The sequence below is a fragment of the Bombina bombina genome, chromosome 2 (assembly GCF_027579735.1).
Source record: "Bombina bombina isolate aBomBom1 chromosome 2, aBomBom1.pri, whole genome shotgun sequence".
In the NCBI taxonomy this organism is placed as follows: domain Eukaryota; kingdom Metazoa; phylum Chordata; class Amphibia; order Anura; family Bombinatoridae; genus Bombina; species Bombina bombina.
Genome location: NC_069500.1, coordinates 1186010270 through 1186035348, shown reverse-complemented (window position 1 = coordinate 1186035348; position 25079 = coordinate 1186010270). Strand labels below are relative to the sequence as shown.

The 25079-nt window shown below is 41.5% G+C and overlaps 1 protein-coding gene across 1 annotated transcript in view; it reads right to left on the bottom strand.

Moving 5' to 3' along the window:
- SNX25 (sorting nexin 25) overlaps positions 1-25079 on the bottom strand; it is a 776760-nt gene that overhangs the window by 460223 nt on the left and 291458 nt on the right. Inside the window, exon 5 of the mRNA XM_053703884.1 lies at positions 6963-7149. Within this exon, the coding sequence (XP_053559859.1) occupies positions 6963-7149 (187 nt within the window). The remainder of the gene's footprint in view (positions 1-6962; positions 7150-25079) is intronic.

Here is a 25079-nt window from a genome sequence, read left to right as displayed (position 1 = left end):
CTTAAAGGGAGATTCCAGTCAAAATTTAAATGCACATAGATTTATTACATCTTTGTATAGAAACATATTTGCAATATACACGTATTGGCAAAAATGTTTCTAGTAAAAGTTATCACTGTCTTAGTGTTAGTATTTTTCTCTGCACGTGCATGTGAAGCAAAGCTAGATATTGTCACTGCACCCACATTTTAAATACTGCAGCTTCTCAGATCATCAGTGGGGCTTGTATCATGTAAGCAATTAACAAATTGAGTCATTACCAGATGGCTCTCTGAGCAAGTGCTGGGTTTAAAATGCTGGTGCACGGTTCATACTTAAATACACTTTTGAAACAGCTTTAGCTTTTATTAGAAGCATTTTTGCTAATACAAGTATATTACAAAATTGCTTCTGTTCAATACCAAAATGCATCCATGTGTTTTCCAAATTTGGCTGGAATATCCCTTTAAGTTAGGTTCAATTTATCTACTTTCCTTCTCCAGCTTTTGCCCAAACCTTTTTTTTTTTTTTTTTTAAAGGTTTACAGAAATAATTTTGTTAACTATACAGAGTCTGGCTTTTGTCCCTATTATTTGAAAAAGACGATCACCAAGATAAAAAATTACCTTAAATTTTAAGGCAGTACCTTCCTTCAGCATGAATGTTTCTGCCACAGTCTTCCTTACACACAGCTTCTCGTCTATAGTATGCAGACATCCCAACCTGCAAAAACTAATTTCAGGGAGGTGGCTTCTCCCGCTACTGCGCCGCCGCCACCCCCCCTCCCAGTTATATATTGGACACCTTGAAACCATAAATAAGATAGACTTATCATTAAAGTAGCTTCCCACTAAAGGCACATTAAAAAAAAGTAGCTTTATTGCACAACTACTTACAACAAACCTGTTTTCCAGTGATCGTACGCTTGTTGGATGCTTAAATATTTTAGAATATGTAGTTTAATTACGTGCAGTAAATAAGGTAGCATTTGTGATTTATTTTATTAAAATCAGTGAGGGCTTTTTGGTTACTGATGCATGCTTTAAGGGTTCTATGATGTCCCAGCAACTAAAGGCATTCCTTAAAAAAAACAAAAAAAAAACACTTTTACGGATTTGCGCCACATTGGATGAGTTTCAGGGAGATTGCATTCCATTTGCTGGCATCAGGGAGCATCTATTACAATCAGGGAGACTCCCTGAACTTCAGGGAGAGTTTGGATGTCTGTAGTATGTTAGTCCTTACATTTGCTTATAACCTCCTATCTCTGCTCTTATCTGCAAATATTCTCCCACCTGCCCTACATCTCTACTCCTCTATCATTTGTTCCTCACACTGCCATCTACAGGACTCTTATAAAACTGCACCTATTGTGATGAATTCTGTGGATCAAGCTAAGGGCGTTTCAGTATTTCCAAAAGGTACAATTTAACAGGTATGCATACAAAATGTATTAATCTATCTCTGTTCTCTAAACCTCAGGTTCCTAAACTTCTTTTTCAAATGTTACCTTCTTCCTATACCTTGTAACTCCCAAATCCACCTGTTGTGTACATCAGATTGAAACTCGCTAGAAAAAGGTCCTCTGTCCATTTATTCTTTGTGTCACTGTCATTTTGCTGAACATGGTGAAGTTTTATATATAAATAATTATAATATTAAAAGCGTGATTAAAAGAAAAAGTTCACAGAAAGTAAAAAAGCTGCCTGGAAAAGTTATTTAAGAAAGAAAATATACTGTTATATCGATCTCAGATACCATTTTACCCATAGTACCTTGTGACACCATTTATTTGGAACAACAAAGTCAGAGTAATATTGATCTTCCTATATTAAAATAAGTTTTTCAAATGCCTATAAAACTTGGAGGTGGTGGGAAATAATGATAAAGTGTTCATAAAGCACAAGCATAGTTAGCAATGTTATTATAATAGAGGCAACTTGATGAATAAGATTTATAGCAACACAAAACGAAACCCATTAAAAAAAAAAAGACAATAAGATGATAGAAAGTGAGCAGAAGTAAAATAAATTGATTTAAAATTGAAGATTACTTCTAGTTACTACTTGAGCAAGATTGAGACTCAAAGGAAACAAAGCTGCAGTAGTAAAATTGGCTGACATTTAAAGGGACAGTCAACACCAGAAAGCTAATCCCTTTATTACAAATTCCCCAGTTTTGCATAAATAACACTGTTATAGAAATACACTTTTTACCTCTGTAATTATCTTGTATCTAAGCCTCTGCAGACTGCCACCCTTATTTCAGCTCTTTTGACAGACTTGCATTTTAGCCAATCAGTGCTCACTCCAGGGTAACTTCACGTGCATGAGCTCAATGTTATCTATATGAAACACATGAACTAATGCCCTCTAGTGGTCAAAATGCATTCAGATTAGAGGCAGTCTTCAAGGTCTAAGAAATTAGCATATGAACCTCCTAGGTTTAGCTTTCAACTAAGAATACCAAGAAAACAAAGCAAAATTGGTGATAAAAGTAAATTGGAAAGTTGTTTAAAATCACATTCCCTATTTAAATCATGAAAGTTTTTTTGGACTTGACTGCCCCTTTAATATCACCAGCCCATGGGAACCAATCAATATATATATATATATATATATATATATATATATATATATATATATATATATTTATCTATTTTTAAACAGCAAATAAATTAGAGTTTTTGTTGATAGTTCTGCTTATAATTAGTCTATATCTATGCTTCTTAAAGGGACATTGAACAGTAGATTTTTCTTTGCATAAATGTTTTGTAGATGATCTGTTTATATAGTCCATCTGGGGGTGTTTTAGTAAAAATTTATAGTTTTGCTTATTTTTAAATAACATTGTGCTCATTTTCAGACGCCTAACCAAGCCCCAAAGTTTTAGATGTATTCTGATGTCTACAGACCCCCTGGATGTGTAATGTGTATTTTGCATATGCAGGAGAAGGGGAAGGGGGGCTAGTGTCTGCCCTTCATGGTGTCCCAGTCTAACCTAATCAACGGTGCTAAACTAGGAGCTTCTAAGTATGTTTATGTTTTTAAAACTTTTAATATTGGATTTTTATATCAGTGTCTATGCATATTCTTCTTTATAGTAGTTTCTATTACATGCAGTTATTTCAAAATTGGTGTATACAGTCCCTTTAACCTGAGTTCTCAAGTATACCTACTGGGCCAGATTTTCTAGATTTCACAGATTGGTTGGGTACTTGAGGAATACATTTGAGAAACACTGGCTTATATCTTCCGAACATTTCTTTAGAAAATTAATATTTCCTTATCAATGATTTTCTCCTGCAATCATAACTAAAAGGTATACTAAACCCAATTTTATTTTTGTGATTCAGATAGAGTATGCGATTTTAAGAGGCTTTCTTATTTACTCCTATTATCCATTTTTCTTCGTTCTCTTGCTATTTTTATTTTAAAAGCTTAGGAGCTGGACCATTTTTGGTTCCGAACCTGGGTTGCGCTTGCTGATTGGTGGCTAAATGAACCTAAAATGGGCCGGCTCCTAAGCTTAACATTCCTGCTTTTTAAATAAAGATAGCAAGAGAACAAATAAATGATAACAGGTAAATTACAAAGTTGCTTAAAATTGCATGCTCTATCTGAATCATTAAAGAAAAAATTTGGGTTTAGTATTTAAATTATCTATGCTATTTTTCCTATCCACATCTGCATTGTTCTATAAATTGTATAATTTATAAAACATTACCCCTTATCATAAATTCAACAAATGTTTTACACAATTCTATAAAATGATATTATGCTGACTCAATAAAGACTAAAACATATGTCCTCAGAAAGAACATTTTTTTTCCCAGTTTGACTCCTTGTTTAAACCGGTTGTCTAAATACTTCCATAATGTGATTATAAGCATGATGCATACATTTAAGCGCAGAATCAGAATAAATACCAGAATTCACACCAATGTTAATCATCTTGGTAGCTAGGAAAAGTTGATTTGCAGGAGTCTTAAAAAAAATTCTTGTTTTAAAGTTGAAAACAAAGTACTTAAAATAATTAACTTACATTTATCTCTGCTGCAGCTCAACACAATTTGTAAAATTATATGAAAAATGAAATATAAAGATTGTGTGCAAATAACCACACAAACTATTATTGAGGACTAATAGGGAATAAAGAATACCTGGGTAGTATTTAAAATGAACTGAATCAAATGACAAGTTATACAAGAGGAGTTAAAGGGACACTGTACCCAAAAAAATTCTTTCGTGATTCAGATTGAGCATGAAATTTTAAGCAACTTTCTAATTTACTCCTATTATCAATTTTTCTTTGTTATTTTGCTATCTTTATTTGAAAAAGAAGAGCATCTATGCTTTTTTGGGGTTCAGTACTCTGGACAGCAATTTTTTATTGGTGGATGAATTTATCCACCAATCAGCAAGGACAACCCAGGTTGTTCACCAAAAATGGGCCGGCATCTAAACTTACATTCTTGCATTTTAAATAAAGATACCAAGAGAATGAAGAACATTTGATAATAGGAGTAAATTAGAAAGTTGCTTAACATTTCATGCTCAATCTGAATCATGAAAGAATTTTTTTGGGTACAGTGTCCCTTTAAGATTAAATGGATAGAAATTTAAAAAAAATTAAATGTGCATGGGTGCATTTCAACTTGAAATAAATGCATTTTTGAAAACATAAATTATGCTTACCTGATAATTTCATTTCCATCTGTGGGAGGAGAGTCCACTGCTTCATTCATTACTTGTAGGAATTAAGAACCTGGCCACCAGGAGGAGGCAAAGACACCACAGCCAAAGACTTAAATACCTCCCTCATCCACAAGTCATTCTGCCAAGGGAACAAGGAACAGTAGGAGAAATATCAGGGTATAAATGGTGCCAGAAGAATAATATTAAATTTAGGTCCGCCCCCGGAGAAACGGGCGGGAGCCGTGGACTCTTCTCCCACAGATGGAAATTAAATTATCAGGTAAGCATAATTTATGTTTTCCATCTTAATGGGAGGAGAGTCCACTGCTTCATTCATTACTTGTGGAAACAAATACCCAAGCTCTAGAGTACACTGAATGAAGAAAACAGGAGTAAAAGGAGGCGGACCCTATACTGAGGGCACCAAAGCCTGCAGAGCCTTTCACAAAAACTGCTTTCGCCGAAGCAAAAACATCAAATTTGTAAAATGTTGAAAAAGAATGCAAAGAACCTCACAACTCCATTGAGAGTCCAGGCCCGGACTACGTTTTTTTAAAAAGCAGAAGAGAGGAACAATCCAGTCCCATTCATTCTTAATAATGTTCGCCATCTAACAGGAGCAGGGGAGGATAAGGTACCACCCTGTCCTTAAACGCTATCCAATTTAGGAATCCAAGGTTCCTCAGGCAATTTGGCCTCTGGAACCACGGAATTTGCCAAAAAACTTCCTTTAGAAGAAAGTGCAAATTCCTAAAACTAAAGTCTGGTTCCTCCGCAGCCGGAGGTTTAGATGCAGCAGACTCCGACCCAGAACGTTCATACTCTGAAGTCTCAGAAAGAACTTCATCCTCTGATAACCCAATAAATAATCTGATGTACTCTGGGAAGGAGTGCAATATGTAACCTCTCGCTTGCGCTTAACAGGGCGAGGTAAAGCATTAAAGGCCGCAGACACCGCCGCCTGAGCTGCGCAGTAACGTCTGGTGAAAAAATGGCCCCATCCAGATGGAGGATCAGCAATGCAACGGGAAACTGCATGTGTAGAAAGATAAGCATGTAGGGTACGCACCTCACTGGACGACAGCTCCTCAGAGGTGGACAGCTCAGTGGTATTAAACATGTTTGATATTATCACATTATCAAGGCATATGGAACATAATTGAGGGGACGTACTAAGGCCTCCTCAGTATATAAACAGGACTTTCTCTTTAGGAATAGAGGGAGTGCCCTCTAAGTAACAGAATCCTCCATCGCTAGTGCAATAACCGAAGAACTATAGAAATAAAACAATATTTTATTAAAAAAGCTGAACCTGTATATTCCAATGGCTGGGGCACTCCCCACCTCCCATGACCCAGACAGCTAGAACTCCTCTCTTATAGACACCCGAAATCATATGGTGCACAATGCAGAACCATCCCTGCTATGAGAAAAAGCACGCCAAGCTTGTAAGCTGTAAGCTGCATGGCTCTCAAAGTGAAAGTGAAACCTGTATATTCCATAACAGCCAATGAGCCCATAACATCTCACACATAAAAGCAGCATAAAATCAAATAAACATATAAGAGTATTCCCCCCTGTTCAATAATCCCCCTCAGGAGATATTAACCCTTGATTCTATACAGATAAAAGGAGTGACACTGTGACCCTGTCTTCTAGCGTTATCATACATGTATAAAAGAAAGGTATTTAAGCCTTTGGCTGGGGTGTCTTTGCCTCCTCTTGGTGGCCAGGTTCCTAATTCCCACAAGTAATGAATGAAGCAGTGGACTCACTTCCCATTAATATGGAAATATACTTTCATAAACAAAAATGCTTTTGTAAAAATAATTACTGTTTTTTAGCGGCATACGCACATATCCCGTGAGGGCCTGTGTACCTGTACTCAAACACTACACCTTCTCAGAGTCAGCAGTGGCTTCTATGACACAATTTATGTTTTCAGAAGCAATACACACCACCATCATCAATCTGAGCAAACATGGTGTTTGAATACTGGTGCATGGGCCCTCACAGGATATGTGCATATGCCGCTGAAAAACAGTAATAACTTTGAGTAGAAGCATTTTTGCTAATGAAAGTATATTGTAAAATTGCTTCTATTATAAACTGAAATGCACATTTAAAGTTTAACCTTCCCATCCCTTTAATTACATTTATATTTTTAGTTACCATAGAAAAGCAGTGTGTTGCGTTAGTGAGTTAACAAAGTAATGTGCCAGTGCATTAACAATACATCATCAATGGGTTTGATTGATAAAGAAGAGATAACACTATGCTGAGTACCTTAGCTGCTTCAGAAACTCAATGTCAGAGCTGTTAGTAATTAGCTTGATGAACTCCTCATAAGAGGGAGCATATGTGTAGGTCTTCTTGTGACGCTCGTTCACCTGCTCCCTGTACTCGAGCTGGCTCAGCAGCATCTGATTAATGTAATCCGGATCACTCAGCAGCTCCACCAGGGGCTTCAGCACTGAGGAGACAAAACAAGTTACAGTAAAGGTCGCAGGAGAGATGGTCTTGCATCTCAATTACCAGCCAATTACTGAGAATTTAAATATGCAGAATTACACATACAGTCACATAAGACAAGTGTGATGCTTTTTCACTTTAGACCTGTTCTACGTACAGAAATTGCACAGTATGGGCTAGATTACAAGAGGTGCGCGATTGGATTTTTTCACTGTCACGTTAACTTGTGTGTGTGTATATATGTGTATATATATATATATATATATATATATATATATATATACACACACACACACATATACATATATACACACACACACATATACATATATATACACACACGTGATATTTTACACATTATATATAAAAACAGAAAGAGAAAAGAAAAAATGTGCACAAAAGCACGACTCAAGTGAAAGGTTTATTTACATATATTGCACACGCAAGTGAAAATACACTTACTAGATTAAAATGAATAACAAGCATTCAAGTGGAGCGTTAGATGTTCGCAGCTCCTTGTCTCACTCAGGCATAGCTGTTCTGCCTTCTTAAGCTGTTACGAGCTGCTGCAGGCAAGGTAATCCGGATCCTTTGCCCGGCTGCTGTACAGCTCGTGGGAACAAGTTTCTGCCGTACTCCAATGATCTCCAAGTGCTGTGTCTACCAGCCTGACGCGTTTCCCCCGAGCAATGTTCGGGCTTCTTCAAGAGGCTCTTTTAACAACGGATGTCCCCAAAGTTGCGCCTATTCTTTTTAAAGGCGTATTGAACAATCCCGGTGTGGGAGTGTGCTAAGTGGCCAATAGTATTAGGGGGTGTGTGAGTACTCAGTGTCAAGGTATATAATGGGTAACAGATTTTTCAATGCATCTTTGGATTGCAAATACATAAAACTGCAGATTGATAAAAAAACATGTAAATTAATTTAACGCTATCTAAACACAGTTTGGGACTTATAATTTGATCAATGGGAAATATTACAGCTTAAGAAGGCAGAACAGCTATGCCTGAGTGAGACAAGGAGCTGCGAACATCTAACGCTCCACTTGAATGCTTGTTATTCATTTTAATCTAGTAAGTGTATTTTCACTTGCGTGTGCAATATATGTAAATAAACCTTTCACTTGAGTCGTGCTTTAGTGCGCCTTTTTTCTTTTCTCCTTCTGTTTTTATGTCATTACTTCTGAGCCAAGACCGGCGGAATATCTGGCTGGAACAAGGCTGCACTACGTTGGCATTATGACTCAAAAGGGAAAAGTGCATTTATCACCATCAATCAGTTTTTTGTGAATTCTGGAACTTAATTGCAGCAAGGATTATCATATGGGACACAGATAGCCAGTACTAGTTTATTGGAAAACTATTAAGAGGTACTGTGGTCCTTTTGCAACATTTTCGCAACATTTTTATTAATTTTGTAACTTCCCATTCCCTTCATTGAATATTGTATGTATATATGTATGTATTAAGGTACCTACAAGTGTGCTAGTGGGGATATCCTTTTTTCAAAACGCTCATATCCTATATTATAAAAGGCCAAGCGTGTTTGTCTGAAGCCGTCATGCGCAGTAGAGACAAACACACTTGGCCTTAGATTGACCTCCTTGCACGCGCACTTCCGAGCTGAGAAGACACCTCGCACGGGCACAGCTGACAGGACCTACCCACACACTTGGCCGCAGCACATTATACCTCGCACGCGCACCCTCGCACCCACAAAGTTGGCCGCATGCGCACCCACACACTTAGCCTATTATACCTCGCACGCGCACCCTCGCACCCACAAACTTGGCCGCACGCGCACCCTCGCACCCACACACTTAGCCTCAGCGCGAGCTGAATCCACACCGGCGCGAGAAGTCGCGTGACTATCAGTTGAAAGCGTCGCGAGGCTTCACAAAAGTTAATAAAACAGCGCAACGCAGTCAATTGAAAGCTCCGGACTTATGTATGTGCTACACAGCACATACAAAACAAATATTTTCGTTTAAAAAAAAAAAACATGTTGCCAGTAACAAATAAAGTTGTGCACGTGCAGTGTCATGTCTTTCTGCCCATATTGTTAATGCATAGAGATGTGTCATCTGGGGAACTTTGTCAGGGGAAACAAAAAGAAAAATATACAGACATGAGAATATAAAAGGATATATTTATTGATAAAAACACAATGGAACCTAAACCTATCCTTAAATAAAACTGCACCCACACACTTGGCCGCACGCGCACCTACCCACACACTTGGCCGCACGCGCACCTAGCGCACATTATACCTCGCACGCGCACCCTCGCACCCACACACTTAGCCTCAGCGCGAGACAGCAACCTCACACGCGCACCCACACACTTAGCCTCAGCGCGAGACAGCAGCTGAATCCAGACCGCCGCCGGCGCAAGTAGTAGAGAGAGGGGGAGAGAGAGGGGAGAGAGAGAGACTGAAGAGAAAGATGGGAGAGAGAGAGAGAGAGAGAGAGAGAGAGGGGAGAGAGAGGTGGGAGAGGGAGAGGGGAGAGAGAGAGGAGAGGGAGAGGGGGGAGAGAGAGAGGGGAGAGAGATAAGAGAGAGAGAGGGAGAGAGGGGAAAGAGAGGGGAGAGAGATAAGAGAGAGAGAGGGAGAGAGGGGAAAGAGGGGGGAGAGGAGGGGGGAGAGGGGGGGGGAGAGGGGGGGGGAGAGGGAGACGGGGGGAGAGGGGGGGTTGAGGGAGAGGGGTGAGGGGGGGAGAGGGAGATAGATAGAGAGGGGGAGAGGGGGGAGAAAGAGAGAGCAAAAGAGAGGGGGAAGGAGAGAGCGCAAGGGGTAGGACCGCTGTACTGCAAAAAATGGCCCGTGTGAACGGGCTTTAGGACTAGTTGTGTTATAAATTGTAAACAATTCTATAAGCCCTCATATATATATGGGAAAATATTCTCAAGGAGAAAAATATAATACTATTATTGTATAAAGAATTATTACTGGTCAGAACATAAGCGCAATAGATCTTCTCTAGTATATTGTGTGTTACACATTATATATACTGTATATAAAAAGTCTACACACCCCTGTTAAAATGTCAGGTTTTTGTGATGTAAAAAAATGAAACAAAGATAAATCATTTCAGAACTTTTTCCACCTTTAATGTGACCTATAAACTGTACAACTCAATTGAAAAACAAACTGAAATCTTTTAGGTAAAGGGAAATAAAAATAAAAAAATAAAATAATATGGTTGCATAAGTGTGAACACCCTTTTATAACTGGGGATGTAGCTGTGTTCAGAATTACGCAATCACGTTCAAAATCATGTTAAATAGGAGTCAGTACACACCTGTCATCATTTAAAGTGCCTCTGATTAACCCCAAATAAAGTTCAGCTTTTCTTGTAGGTCTTTCCTGACATTTTGTTAGTCGCATCCTACAGCAAAAGCCATTGTCCGCAGAGAGCTTCTAAAGCATCAGAGGGATCTCATTGTTAAAATGTATCAGTCAGGAGAAGGGTACAAAAGAATTTCCAAGGCATTAGCTATACCATGGAACACAGTGAAGACAGTCATCATCAAGTGAAGAAAATATGGTGCAACAGTGACATTACCAAGAACTGGACGTCCCTCCAAAATTGATGAAAAGATGAGAAGAAAACTGGTCTGGGAGGCTGCCAAGAGGTCTACAGCAACATTAAAGGAGCTGCAGGAATATCTGGCAAGTACTGGCTGTGTGGTACATGTGACAACAATCGCCCGTATTCTTAATTTGCCTAGGCTATGGGGTAGAGTGGCAAGACGGAAGCCTTTTCTTGCAAAAAAAACATCCAAGCCTGGCTAAATTTTGCAAAAACACATCTGAAGTTTCCCAAAAGCCTGTTGCAAAAGATATTCTGATCTGATGAAACCAAAGTTGAACTTTTTGGCCATAATTCCAAAAGATATGTTTGGCGCAAAAACAACACTGCATATCACCAAAAGAACACCATACCCACAGTGAAGAATGGTGGTGGTAGCATCATGCTTTGAGGCTGTTTTTCTTCAGCTGGAACTGGGGCATTAGTCAAGGTAGAGGGAATAATGAACAGTTCCAAATACCATTCAATATTGGCACAAAACCTTCAGGCTTCTGCTAAGCTGAACATGAAGAGGAACTTCATCTTTCAGCATGACAACGACCCAAAGCATGCATCCAAATCAACAAAGGAATGGCTTCACCAGAAGATGATTAAAGTTTTAGGATGGCCCAGCCAGAGCCCAGACCTGAATCCAATTCAAAATCTGTGGGGTGATCTGAAGAGGGCTGTGCACAGGAGATGCCCTCTCATTCTGACAGATTTAGAGTGTTTTTGCAAAGAAGAGTGTGCAAATCTTGCCAAGTCAAAATGTGCCATGCTGAAAAAATCATACCCAAAAAGACTGAGTGCTGTAATAAATTAAAAATGTGCTTCAATAAAGTATTAGTTTAAGGGTGTTCACACTTATGCAACCATATTATTAAAGACCTAGATTTGGAGTTTGGCGTTAGCCGTGAAAACCAGCGTTAGAGGCTCCTAACGCTGGTTTTAGGCTACCGCCGGTATTTGGAGTCACTCAAAATAGGGTCTAACGCTCACTTTTCAGCCGCGACTTTTCCATACCGCAGATCCCCTTACGTCAATTGCGTATCCTATCTTTTCAATGGGATCTTTCTAACTCCGGTATTTAGAGTCGTTTCTGAAGTGAGCGTTAGACATCTAACGACAAAACTCCAGCCGCAGGAAAAAAGTCAGTAGTTAAGAGCTTTCTGGGCTAACGACGGTTTCTAAAGCTCTTAACTACTGTACTCTAAAGTACACTAACACCCATAAACTACCTATGTACCCCTAAACCGAGGTCCCCCCACATCGCCGACACTAGAATAAATTTTTTTAACCCCTAATCTGCCGACCGCCACCTACGTTATACTTATGTACCCCTAATCTGCTACCCCTAACACCGCCAACCCCTGTATTATATTTATTAATCCCTAATCTGCCCCCCTCAACGTCGCCTCCACCTGCCTACACTTATTAACCCCTAATCTGCCGACCGCAAAGCGCCGCCACCTACGTTATCCTTATGTACCCCTAATCTGCTGCCCCTAACACCGCCGACCCCTATATTATATTTATTAACCCCTAATCTGCCCCCCTCAACGTCGCCTCCACCGGCCTACACTTATTAACCCCTAATCTGCCGACCGGACCTGAGCGCTACTATAATAAAGTTATTAACCTCTAATCCGCCTCACTAACCCTATAATAAATAGTATTAACCCCTAATCTGCCCTCCCTAACATCGCCGACACCTAACTTCAATTATTAACCCCTAATCTGCCGACTGGAGCTCACCGCTACTCTAATAAATGTATTAACCCCTAAAGCTAAGTCTAACCCTAACACTAACACCCCCCTAAGTTAAATATAATTTACATCTAACGAAATTAATTAACTCTTATTAAATAAATTATTCCTATTTAAAGCTAAATACTTACCTGTAAAACAAATCCTAATATAGCTACAATATAAATTATAATTATATTATAGCTATTTTAGGATTTATATTTATTTTACAGGTAACTTTGTATTTATTTTAACCAGGTACAATAGCTATTAAATAGTTAAGAACTATTTAATAGCTAAAATAGTTAAAATAATTACAAAATTACCTGTAAAATAAATACTAACCTAAGTTACAATTAAACCTAACACTACACTATCAATAAATTAATTAAATAAACTACCTACAATTACCCTAACACTACACTATCAATAAATTAATTAAATACAATTCCTACAAATAAATACAATTAAATAAACTAGCTAAAGTACAAAAAATAAAAAAGAACTAAGTTACAATAAATAAAAGAATATTTACAAACATAAGAAAAATATTACAACAATTTTAAACTAATTACACCTACTCTAAGCCCCCTAATAAAATAACAAAGCCCCCCAAAATAAAAAAATGCCCTACCCTATTCTAAATTACTAAAGTTCAAAGCTCTTTAACCTTACCAGCCCTGAACAGGGCCCTTTGCGGGCATGTCCCAAAGAATTCAGCTCTTTTGCCTGTAAAAAAAAACATACAATCCCCCCCCCAACAATACAACCCACCACCCACATACCCCTAATCTAACCCAAACCCCCCTTAAATAAACCTAACACTAAGCCCCTGAAGATCTTCCTACCTTATCTTCACCCTGCCAGGTTCACCGATCCGTCCTGAAGAGCTCCTCCGATGTCCTGATCCAAGCCCAAACGGGGGGCTGAAGAGGTCCATGATCCGGCTGAAGTCTTCATCCAAGCGGGAGCTGAAGAGGTCCATGATCCAGATGAAGTCTTCATCCAAGCGGGAGCTGAAGAGGTCCATGATCCGGATGAAGTCTTCTATCAACTGCATCTTCAATCTTCTTTCTTCCGGATCCATCTTGCAGACCTCCGACGCGGAACATCCTCTTCTCCAGACGCCTACTAGCCGAATGACGGTTCCTTTAAGGGACGTCATCCAAGATGGCGTCCCTCAAATTCCGATTGGCTAATAGGATTCTATCAGCCAATCGGAATTAAGGTAGGAATATTCTGATTGGCTGATGGAATCAGCCAATCAGAATCAAGTTCAATCCGATTGGCTGATCCAATCAGCCAATCAGATTGAGCTCGCATTCTATTGGCTGTTCCAATCAGATTGAAGATGCAGTTGATAGAAGACTTCATCCGGATCATGGACCTCTTCAGCTCCCGCTTGGATGAAGACTTCATCCGGATCATGGACCTCTTCAGCACCCGCTTGGATGAAGACTTCAGCCGGATCATGGACCTCTTCAGCCCCCCGCTTGGATGAAGAGTTCAGCCGGATCATGGACCTCTTCAGCCCCCCGCTTGGGCTTCGATCAGGACATCGGAGGAGCTCTTCAGGACGGATCGGTGAACCTGGCAGGGTGAAGATAAGGTAGGAAGATCTTCAGGGGCTTAGTGTTAGGTTTATTTAAGGGGGGTTTGGGTTAGATTAGGGGTATGTGGGTGGTGGGTTGTAATGTTGGGGGGGGGGGGATTGTATGTTTTTTTTTTACAGGCAAAAGAGCTGAATTCTTTGGGGCATGCCCCGCAAAGGGCCCTGTTCAGGGCTGGTAAGGTTAAAGAGCTTTGAACTTTAGTAATTTAGAATAGGGTAGGGCATTTTTTTATTTTGGGGGGCTTTGTTATTTTACTAGGGGGCTTAGAGTAGGTGTAATTAGTTTAAAATTGTTGTAATATTTTTCTTATGTTTGTAAATATTCTTTTATTTTTTGTAACTTAGTTCTTTTTTATTTTTTGTACTTTAGCTAGTTTATTTAATTGTATTTATTTGTAGGAATTGTATTTAATTAATTTATTGATAGTGTAGTGTTAGGTTAATTGTAGGTAATTGTAGGTAGTTTAATTAATTTATTGATAGTGTAGTGTTAGGTTTAATTGTAACTTAGGTTAGTATTTATTTTACAGGTAATTTTGTAATTATTTTAACTATTTTAGCTATTAAATAGTTCTTAATTATTTAATAGCTATTGTACCTGGTTAAAATAAATACAAAGTTACCTGTAAAATAAATATAAATCCTAAAATAGCTATAATATAATTATAATTTATATTGTAGCTATATTAGGATTTATTTTACAGGTAAGTATTTATCTTTAAATAGGAATAATTTATTTAATAAGAGTTAATTAATTTCGTTAGATGTAAATTATATTTAATTTAGGGGGGTGTTAGTGTTAGGGTTAGACTTAGCTTTAGGGGTTAATACATTAGAGTAGCGGTGAGCTCCAGTCGGCAGATTAGGGGTTAATAATTGATGTTAGGGAGGGCAGATTAGGGGTTAATACTATTTATTATAGGGTTAGTGAGGCGGATTAGGGGTTAATAACTTTATTATAGTAGCGCTCAGGTCCGGTCGGCAGATTAGGGGTTAATAAGTGTAGGCAGGTGGAGGCGACGTTGAGGGGGGCAGATTAGGGGTTAATAAATATAATACAGGGGTCGGCGGTGATAGGGGGAGCAGATTAGGGGTACATAAGGATAACGTAGGTGGCGGCGCTTTGCGGTCGGCAGATTAGGGGTTAATAAGTGTAGGCAGGTGGAGGCGACGTTGTGGGGGGGCAGATTAGGGGTTAATAAATATAATATAGGGGTCGGCGATGTTAGGGTAGCAGATTAGGGGTACATAGGGATAATGTAAGTAGCGGCGGTTTACGGAGCGGCAGATTAGGGGTTAATAATAATATGCAGGGGTCAGCGATAGCGGGGGCGGCAGATTAGGGGTTAATAAGTGTAAGGTTAGAGGTGTTTAGACTCGGGGTACATGTTAGAGTGTTAAGTGCAGACGTAGGAAGGGTTACCGCATAGCAAACAATGGGGCTGCGTTAGGAGCTGAACGCGGCTTTTTTGCAGGTGTTTGGTTTTTTTTTCAGCTCAAACACCTCCATTGTTTCCTATGGGGGAATCGTGCACGAGCACGTTTTTGAGGCTGGCCGCTTGCGTAAGCAACTCTGGTATCGAGAGTTGAAGCTGCGTTAAAAATGCTCTAAGCTCCTTTTTTGGAGCCTAACGCAGCCATTCTGTGGACTCTCAATACCAGAGTTGTTTTTATGGTGCGGCCAGAAAAAAGCCGGCGTTAGATTTTCGGGTCGTTACCAACAAAACTCCAAATCTAGCCGTTAGTTTTTTAGTTTTATTTCCCTTTACCTAAAAGATTTCAGTTTGTTTTTCAATTGAGTTGTACAGTTTATAGGTCACATTAAAGGTGGAAAAAGTTCTGAAATTATTTATCTTTGTCTAATTTTTCTACATCACAGAAACCTGAAATTTTAACAGGGGTGTGTAGACTTTTTATATCCACTGTGTATGTATGTATATATATATATATATATATATATATATATATATCCTATATTATAAAAGGCCAAGTGTGTTTGTCTGAAGCCGTCATGCGCAGTAGAGACAAACACACTTAGCCTTAGATTGACCTCCTCGCACGCGCACCTCCGAGCTGAGAAGACACCTCGCACGCGCACAGCTGACAGCTGACAGGACCTACCCACACACTTGGCCGCAGCACATTATACCTTGCGCACCCTCGCACCACACACCCACAAACTTGGCCGCACACGCTCCTCGCACGCGCACCTCAGAGCTGAGAAGACACCTCGCACGCGCACAGTTGACAGCTTACAGGACCTACCGACACTTGGCCGCAGCACATTATACCTCGCACGCGCACCCTCGCACCCACAAACTAGGCCGCACGCGCACCCTCGCACCCACACACTTAGCCTATTATACCTCGCACCCTCGCACCCACAAACTTGGCCGCACGCGCACCCTCGCACCCACACACTTAGCCTCAGAGCGAGCTGAATCCACACCGGCACGAGTAGTCGCGTGACTATCAGTTGAAAGCTTTGAGAGGCTTCACAAAAGTTAATAAAACAGCGCAACACAGTCAAAACAAATATTTTCGTTTAAAAAAAAAAACATAATTTATGCTTACCTGATAAATTTATTTCTCTTGTAGTGTATCCGGTCCACGGATCATCCATTACTTGTGGGATATTCTCCTTCCCAACAGGAAGTTGCAAGAGGATCACCCACAGCAGAGCTGCTATATAGCTCCTCCCCTCACTGCCATATCCAGTCATTCGACCGAAACAAGCCGAGAAAGGAGAAACCATAGGGTGCAGTGGTGACTGTAGTTTAATTAAAATTTAGACCTGCCTGAAAAGGAAAGGGCGGGCCGTGGACTGGATACACTACAAGAGAAATAAATTTATCAGGTAAGCATAAATTATGTTTTCTCTTGTTAAGTGTATCCAGTCCACGGATCATCCATTACTTGTGGGATACCAATACCAAAGCTAAAGTACACGGATGATGGGAGGGACAAGGCAGGAACTTAAACGGAAGGAACCACTGCCTGTAGAACCTTTCTCCCAAAAACAGCCTCCGAAGAAGCAAATGTATCAAATTTGGAAAATTTGGAAAAAGTATGAAGGGAAGACCAAGTTGCAGCCTTGCAAATCTGTTCAACAGAGGCCTCATTTTTAAAGGCCCAGGTGGAAGCCACAGCTCTAGTAGAATGAGCTGTAATCCTTTCAGGAGGCTGCTGTCCAGCAGTCTCATAGGCTAAACGGATTATACTCCGAAGCCAAAAAGAAAGAGAGGTTGCCGAGGCCTTCTGACCTCTCCTCTGTCCAGAGTAAACAACAAACAGGTTAGATGTTTGGCGAAAATCTTTAGTAGCCTGTAAGTAAAACTTCAGGGCACGGACTACGTCTAGATTATGCAAAAGACGTTCCTTCTTTGAAGAAGGATTTGGACATAATGATGGAACAACAATCTCTTGATTGATATTCTTGTTAGAAACCACCTTAGGTAAAAACCCAGGTTTTGTACGCAGAACAACTTTATCTGAATGAAAGATCAGATAAGGAGAATAACAATGTAAGGCAGATAACTCCGAGACTCTTCGAGCCGAGGAAATAGCCATCAGAAAAAGAACTTTCCATGAAAGAAGTTTGATATCAATAGAATGAAGGGGTTCAAACGGAACCCCTTGAAGAACTTTAAGAACCAAGTTTAAGCTCCATGGAGGAGCAACAGGTTTAAACACAGGCTTAATTCTAACTAAAGCCTGACAAAATGCCTGAACGTCTGGAACTTCTGCCAGACGCTTGTGTAAAAGTATAGACAGAGCAGAAATCTGTCCCTTTAAAGAACTAGCTGATAATCCTTTTGTCTAAACCCTCTTGGAGGAAGGACAATATCCTAGGAATCCTAAACCTACTCCATGAGTAATTATTGGATTCACACCAATGAAGATATTTACGCCATATCTTGTGGTAAATTTTCCTGGTGACAGGCTTTCGTGCCTGTATTAAGGTATCAATTACTGACTCGGAGAAGCCACGCTTTGATAGGATCAAGCGTTCAATCTCCATGCAGTCAGTCTCAGAGAAAGTAGATTCGGATGATTGAAAGGACCTTTTATTAGAAGGTCTTGTCTCAGAGGCAGAGTCCATGGTGGAAAGGATGACATGACCACTAGGTCTACATACCAGGTCCTGCGTGGCCACGCAGGCGCTATCAATATCACCAATGCTCTTTCCTGTTTGATTTTGGCAATCAGACGAGGGAACAGAGGAAACGGTGGAAACACATAAGCCAGGTTGAAGAACCAAGAGCATCTATCAGTGCCGCTTCTGGGTCCCTGGACCTGGATCCGTAACAAGGAAGCTTGGCGTTCTGGCGAGACGCCATGAGATCCAATTCTGGTTTGCCCCAACGGAGAACCAATTGAGCAAACACCTCCGGATGGAGTTCCCATTCCCTTGGATGAAAAGTCTGACGACTTAGAAAATCCGCCTCCCAGTTCTCTACACCTGGGATATGGATCGCTGACAGGTGGCAAGAGTGAGTCTCTGCCTAGCGAATTATCTTGGAGACTTGTGATATCGCTAGGGAACTCCTGGTTCCCCCTTGATGGTTGATGTAAGCCACAATCGTGTTGTCCGACTGAAATCTGATGAACCTCAGTGTTGCTAGCTGAGGCCAAGCCAGAAGAGCATTGAATATTGCTCTTAACTTCAGAATATTTATTGGGAGGAGTTTCTCCTCCTGAGTCCATGAACCCTGAGCCTTCAGGGAGTTCCAGACTGCACCCCAACCTAGAAGGCTGGCATCTGTTGTTACAATTGTCCAATCTGGCCTGCGAAAGGTCATACCCTTGGACAGATGGGCCCGAGATAACCACCAGAGAAGAGAATCTCTGGTATCCTGATCCAGATGTAGTAGAGGGGACAAATCTGTGTAATCCCCATTCCACTGACTGAGCATGCATAATTGCAGCGGTCTGAGATGCAGGTGCGCGAATGGCACTATGTCCATCGCCCGCTACCATTAAGCCGATTACTTCCATGCACTGAGCCACCGTGGGGCGCGGAATGGAGTGAAGAACACGGCAAGCATTTAGAAGTTTTGATAACCTGGACTCCGTCAGGTAAATTTTCATTTCTACAGAATCTATTAGAGTCCCTAGGAAGGAAACCCTCGTGAGAGGAGATAGAGAACTCTTTTCTTCGTTCACTTTCCACCCATGCGACCTCAGGAATGCCAGAACTATCTCTGTATGAGATTTGGCAATTTGAAAGCTTGACGCCTGTATCAGGATATCGTTTAGGTAAGGAGCCACCGCTATGCCTCGCGGTCTTAGGACCGCCAGAAGTGAGCCCAGAACCTTTGTAAAAATTCTTGGGGTTGTAGCCAACCCGAATGGAAGAGCTACAAATTGGTAATGCCCGTCTTGAAAGGCAAACCTCAGGAACTGATGATGATTCTTGTGAATCAGAATGTGAAGGTAGGCATCCTTTAAATCAACTGTGGTCATGTACTGACCCTCTTGGATCATGGGTAAAATGGTTCGAATAGTTTCCATCTTGAATGACGGAACTCTGAGGAATTTGTTTAGGATCTTTAAATCCAAAATTGGTCTGAAGGTTCCCTCTTTTTTGGGAACCACAAACAGATTTGAATAAAACCCCTGTTCTTGTTCCGTCCGCAGAACTGGATGGATCACTCCCATTACAAGGAGATCTTGTACGCAGCTTAGGAATGCCTCTTTCTTTATCTGGTTTGCAGGGTGAAATCTCCCTTGTGGAGGAGAAGCTGTGAAGTCCAGAAGATATCCCTGAGATATGATCTCCAACGCCCAGGGATCCTGAACATCTCTTGCCCACACCTGGGCGAAGAGAGAGAGTCTGCCCCCTACTAGATCCGTTGTCGGATAGGGGCCGCTCCTTCATGCTGTCTTAGAGGCAGCAGCAGGCTTTCTGGCCTGCTTGCCCTTGTTCCAGGACTGGTTAGGTTTCCAGGCCTGCCTGGATTGGACAAAAGTTCCCTCTTGTTTTGAAGCAGAGGAAGTTGATGCTACACCTGCCTTGAAATTTCGAAAGGCACAAAAATTAGACTGTTTGGCCTTTGATTTGGCCCTGTCCTGAGGAAGGGTATGACCCTTACCTCCAGTAATGTCAGCAATAATTTCTTTCAAACCAGGCCCGAATAAGGTCTGCCCCTTGAAAGGAATGTTGAGTAATTTAGACTTTGAAGTCACATCAGCTGACCAGGATTTGAGCCATAGCGCCCTACGCGCATGGATGGCGAATCCGGAATTCTTAGCCGTTAGTTTAGTCAAATGAAAAATGGCATCAGAAACAAATGAGTTAGCTAGCTTAAGAGTTCTAAGCTTGTCAACAATTTCAGTCAATGGAGCTGTATGGATGGCCTCTTCCAGGGCCTCAAACCAGAATGCCGCCGCAGCAGTGACAGGCGCAATGCATGCAAGGGGCTGTAAAATAAAACCTTTTCTTAAGGTAACCCTCTAATTTTTTATCCATTGGATCTGAAAAAGCACAACTGTCCTCAACCGGGATAATGGTACGCTTTGCTAAAGTAGAAACTGCTCCCTCCACCTTAGGGAGAGTCTGACATAAGTCCCGTGTAGTGGCATCTATTGGAAACATTTTTCTAAATATAGGAGGTGGGGAAAAGGGCACACCGGACCTATCCCACTCCTTACTAATAATTTCTGTAAGCCTTTTAGGTATTGGAAAAACATCAGTACTCACCGGCACTACATAGTATTTATCCAGCCTACACAATTTCTCTGGCACTGCAATTGTGTCACAGTCATTCAGAGCAGCTAATACCTCCCCAAGCAATACACGGAGGTTCTCAAGCTTAAATTTAAAATTAAAAATCTCTGAATCAGGTGTCCCCGATTCAGAGACGTCACCCACAGACTGAAGCTCTCCGTCCTCAGGTTCTGCATATTATGACGCAGTATCAGACATGGCTCTTACAGCATCTACGCGCTCTGTATCTCGTCTAACCCCAGAGCATCGCGCTTGCCTCTCAATTCAGGCAATCTGGATAATACCTCTGACAGGGTATTATTCATGATTGCAGCCATGTCCTGCAAAGTCATCGCTATGGGCGTCCCTGATGTACTTGGCGCCATATTAGCGTGCGTCCCTTGAGCGGGAGGTGAAGGGTCCGACACATGGGGAGAGTTAGTCGGCACAACTTCCCCCTCGACAGACCCCTCTGGTGACAATTCTTTTATAGATAAAGACTGATCTTTACTGTTTAAGGTGAAATCAATACATTTAGTACACATTCTCCTATGGGGCTCCACCATGGCTTTTAAACATAATGAACAAGTATCCTCTGTTTCAGACATGTTTGTACAGACTAGCAATGAGACTAGCAAGCTTGGAAACACTTTAAAGCAAGTTAACAAGCAATATAAAAAACGTTACTGTGCCTTTAAGAGAAACAAATTGACAAAATTTGAAATAACAGTGAAAAAAGGCAGTTACACTAACAAAATTTTTACAGTGTATGTAACAAGTCAGCAGAGCATTGCACCCACTTGCAAACGGATGATTAACCCCTTAATAACAAAAACAGAATAATAAATGACAAAAACGTTTTTTAAACACAGTCACAACTGCCACAGTCTACTGTGATTGTTACCCTCCTCAAACATGACTTTGAAGCCTTTTGAGCCCTTCAGAGATGTCCTGTATCATGCAGAGGGAAGCTGAATGTCTCTGTCAGTATTTTTTAGCTGCACAGAAAAGCACTAAAATAGGCCCTTCCCACTCATATTTCAACAGTGGAAAGCCTGTTTCTAGGCAAAAATCAAACCAGCCATGTGGAAAAAAACTAGGCCCCAATAAGTTTTGTCACCAAACATATATAAAAACGATTAACATGCCAGCAAACGTTTTATATTACACTTTTATAAGAGTATGTATCTCTGTTAATAAGCCTGATACCAGTCGCTATCACTGCATTTAGGGCTTAACTTACATTAATCCGGTATCAGCAGCATTTTTCTAGCAAATTCCATCCCTAGAAATATATTAACTGCACATACCTTATTGCAGGAAAACCTGCACGCCATTCCCTCTCTGAAGTTACCTCACTCCTCAGAATATGTGAGAACAGCCATGGATCTTAGTTACTTCTGCTAAGATCATAGAAAATGCAGGCAGATTCTTCTTCTAAATACTGCCTGAGATAAACAGTACACTCCGGTACCATTTAAAAATAACAAACTTTTGATTGAAGTTAAAAAACTAACTATAATACACCACTCTCCTCTTACTACGTCCATCTTTGTTGAGAGTTGCAAGAGAATGACTGGATATGGCAGTGAGGGGAGGAGCTATATAGCAGCTCTGCTGTGGGTGATCCTCTTGCAACTTCCTGTTGGGAAGGAGAATATCCCACAAGTAATGGATGATCCGTGGACTGGATACACTTAACAAGAGAAAACCATGTTGCCAGTAACAAATAAAGTTGTGCACGTGCAGTGTCATGTCTTTCTGCCCATATTGTTAATGCATAGAGATGTGTCATTTGGAGAACTTTGTCAGGGGAAACAAAAAGAAAAATATACAGACATGAGAATATAAACGGATATATTTATTGATAAAAACACAATGGAACCTAAACCTATCCTTAAATAAAACTGCACCCACACACTTGGCCGCACGCGCACATACCCACACACTTGGACGCACGCGCACCTAGCGCGCATTATACCTCGCACGCGCACCCTCGCACCCACACACTTGGCCGCACGCGCACCTAGCGCACATTATACCTCGCACCCACACACAGCCTCAGCGCGAGACAGCAACCTCACACGCGCACCCACACACTTAGCCTCAGCGCGAGACAGCAGCTGAATCCAGACCGCCGCCGGCGCGAGTAGTAGAGAGAGGGGGAGAGAGGGGGGAGAGAGGGGGGGGAGAGAGAGAGAGAGAGAGAGGGGAAAGAGATTGAAGAGAGAGAGGGGAGAGAGAGAAAGGGGGGGAGAGGGAGAGGGGAGAGGGGAGAGAGATGAGAGAGAGAGAGAGAGAGAGAGGGGAGAGAGATGGGAGAGAGATTGGAGAGAGAGATGAGAGAGAGAGGGGAAATAGAGGGGAGAAAGGGGGAGAGAGAGAAAGAGGGGGAGAGAGAGAGATAGGGGAGAGAGAGAGAGAGATAGGGGGGAGAGAGAGAGAGAGAGATAGAGAAAGAGGAGAGAGAGATGGGGGGAGAGAGAGAGAGAGAGAAAGAGGAGAGAGAGAGAGATAGGGGAGAGAGAGAAAGATAGGGGAGAGAGAGAAAGATGAAAGAGAGGAGAGAGAGAGAGATAGGAGAGAGAGAGTGAGGGGGGAGGGGGGGAGAGATAGGGGAGAGAGAGAGAGAAAGGAGAGAGAGAGAGGGGGGGAAGGGGGGAGAGATAGGGGAGAGAGAGAGAAAGGAGAGAGAGAGAGGGGGGAGGGGGGAGAGATAGGGGAGAGATAGGAGAGAGAGAGAGAGAGAGAGAGAGAGAGAGAGAGAGAGAGAGAAAGAAAGAAAGAGGAGAGAGATAGGGGAGAGAGAGAGAAAGATGAAAGAGAGGAGGGAGAGCGAGAGAGAGCGAGAGAGAGAGAGAGAGAGAGAGAGAGGAGGGGGGAGAGGGAGAGAGAGGGGAGGGGTAGAGAGAGGGGGGGAGAAAAAGAGAGGAAAGGAGAGAGAGCAAAAGAAGAGGGGGGGGGGGAGAGAGGGGGGAGAGGAGGGGGAGAGAGAGGGGGGAGAGGAGGGGGAGAGAGAGGGGGGAGAGAGAGGGGGGGAGAGAGAGGGGGGGGAGAGAGAGGGGGGAGGGAGAGAGGGGGGGGAGAGAGGAGGGGGGAGAGAGGAGGGAGAGAAAGAGGGGGGAGAGAAAGAGAGGGTGGAATAGAGAGATGGGGGAGAGGGGGAGGGGGGTAGATAGAGAGGGGGAGAGGGGGGGGAGAGAGAGGGGGGAGAAAGAGAGAGCAAAAGAGAGGGAGAGAGCGCAAGGGGTAGGACCGCTGTACTGCAAAAAATGGCCCGTGTGAACAGGCTTTAGGACTAATATATATATATATATATATATACACACACACACACATACACATGTGATATTTTATATATACACACATTATATATATATATATATATATATATATATATATATACATATATACATACACATACACATATATATATATATATATATATATATATATATATATACACACACACACACACACACACACACACACAGTATCTCACAAAAGTGTAAATATTTTATTATATCTTTCCATGTGACAACACTGAAGAAATGACACTTTGCTACAATGTAAAGTAGTGAGTGTACAGCCTGTATAACAGTGTAAATTTGCTGTCCCCTCAAATAACTCAACACACAGCCATTAATGTCAAAACTGTTGGCAACAAAAGTGAGTACACCCCTAAGTGGAAATGTCTAAGTTGGGCCCAAAAAGTAATTTTCCCTCCCCGGTGTCATGTGACTCGTTAGTGTTACAAGATCTCAGGTGTGAATGGGGAGCAGGTGTGTTAAATTTGGAATTATCGCTCTTACACGCTCTCATTCTGGTCACTTGAAATTCAACATGGCAACTCATGGCAAAGAACTCTCTGAGGATCTTAAAAAAAGAATTATTACTCTACATAAAGATGGTGTAGGCTATAAGAAGATTGCCAAGACCATACAGTGGTTTCACAGGACAGGTTCCACTCAGAACAGGCCTCGCCAAAAAAGTTAAGTGCACGTGCTCAGCGTCATATCCAGAGGTTGTCTTTGGGAAACAGACAAATGAGTGCTGCCAGCATTGCTGCAGAGGTTGAGGGGGTGGGGGGTTCAGCCTATCAGTGCTCAGACCATACGTTGCACACTGCATCAAATTGGTCTGCATGGCTGTCGTCCCAGAAGAAAGCCTCTTCTAAAGATAATGCACAAGAAAGCCTGCAAACAGTTTGCTGAAGACAAGCAGACTAAGGACATGGATTACTGAACCCATGCCCTGTGGTCTGATGAGACCAAGATAAACTTATTTAGTTCA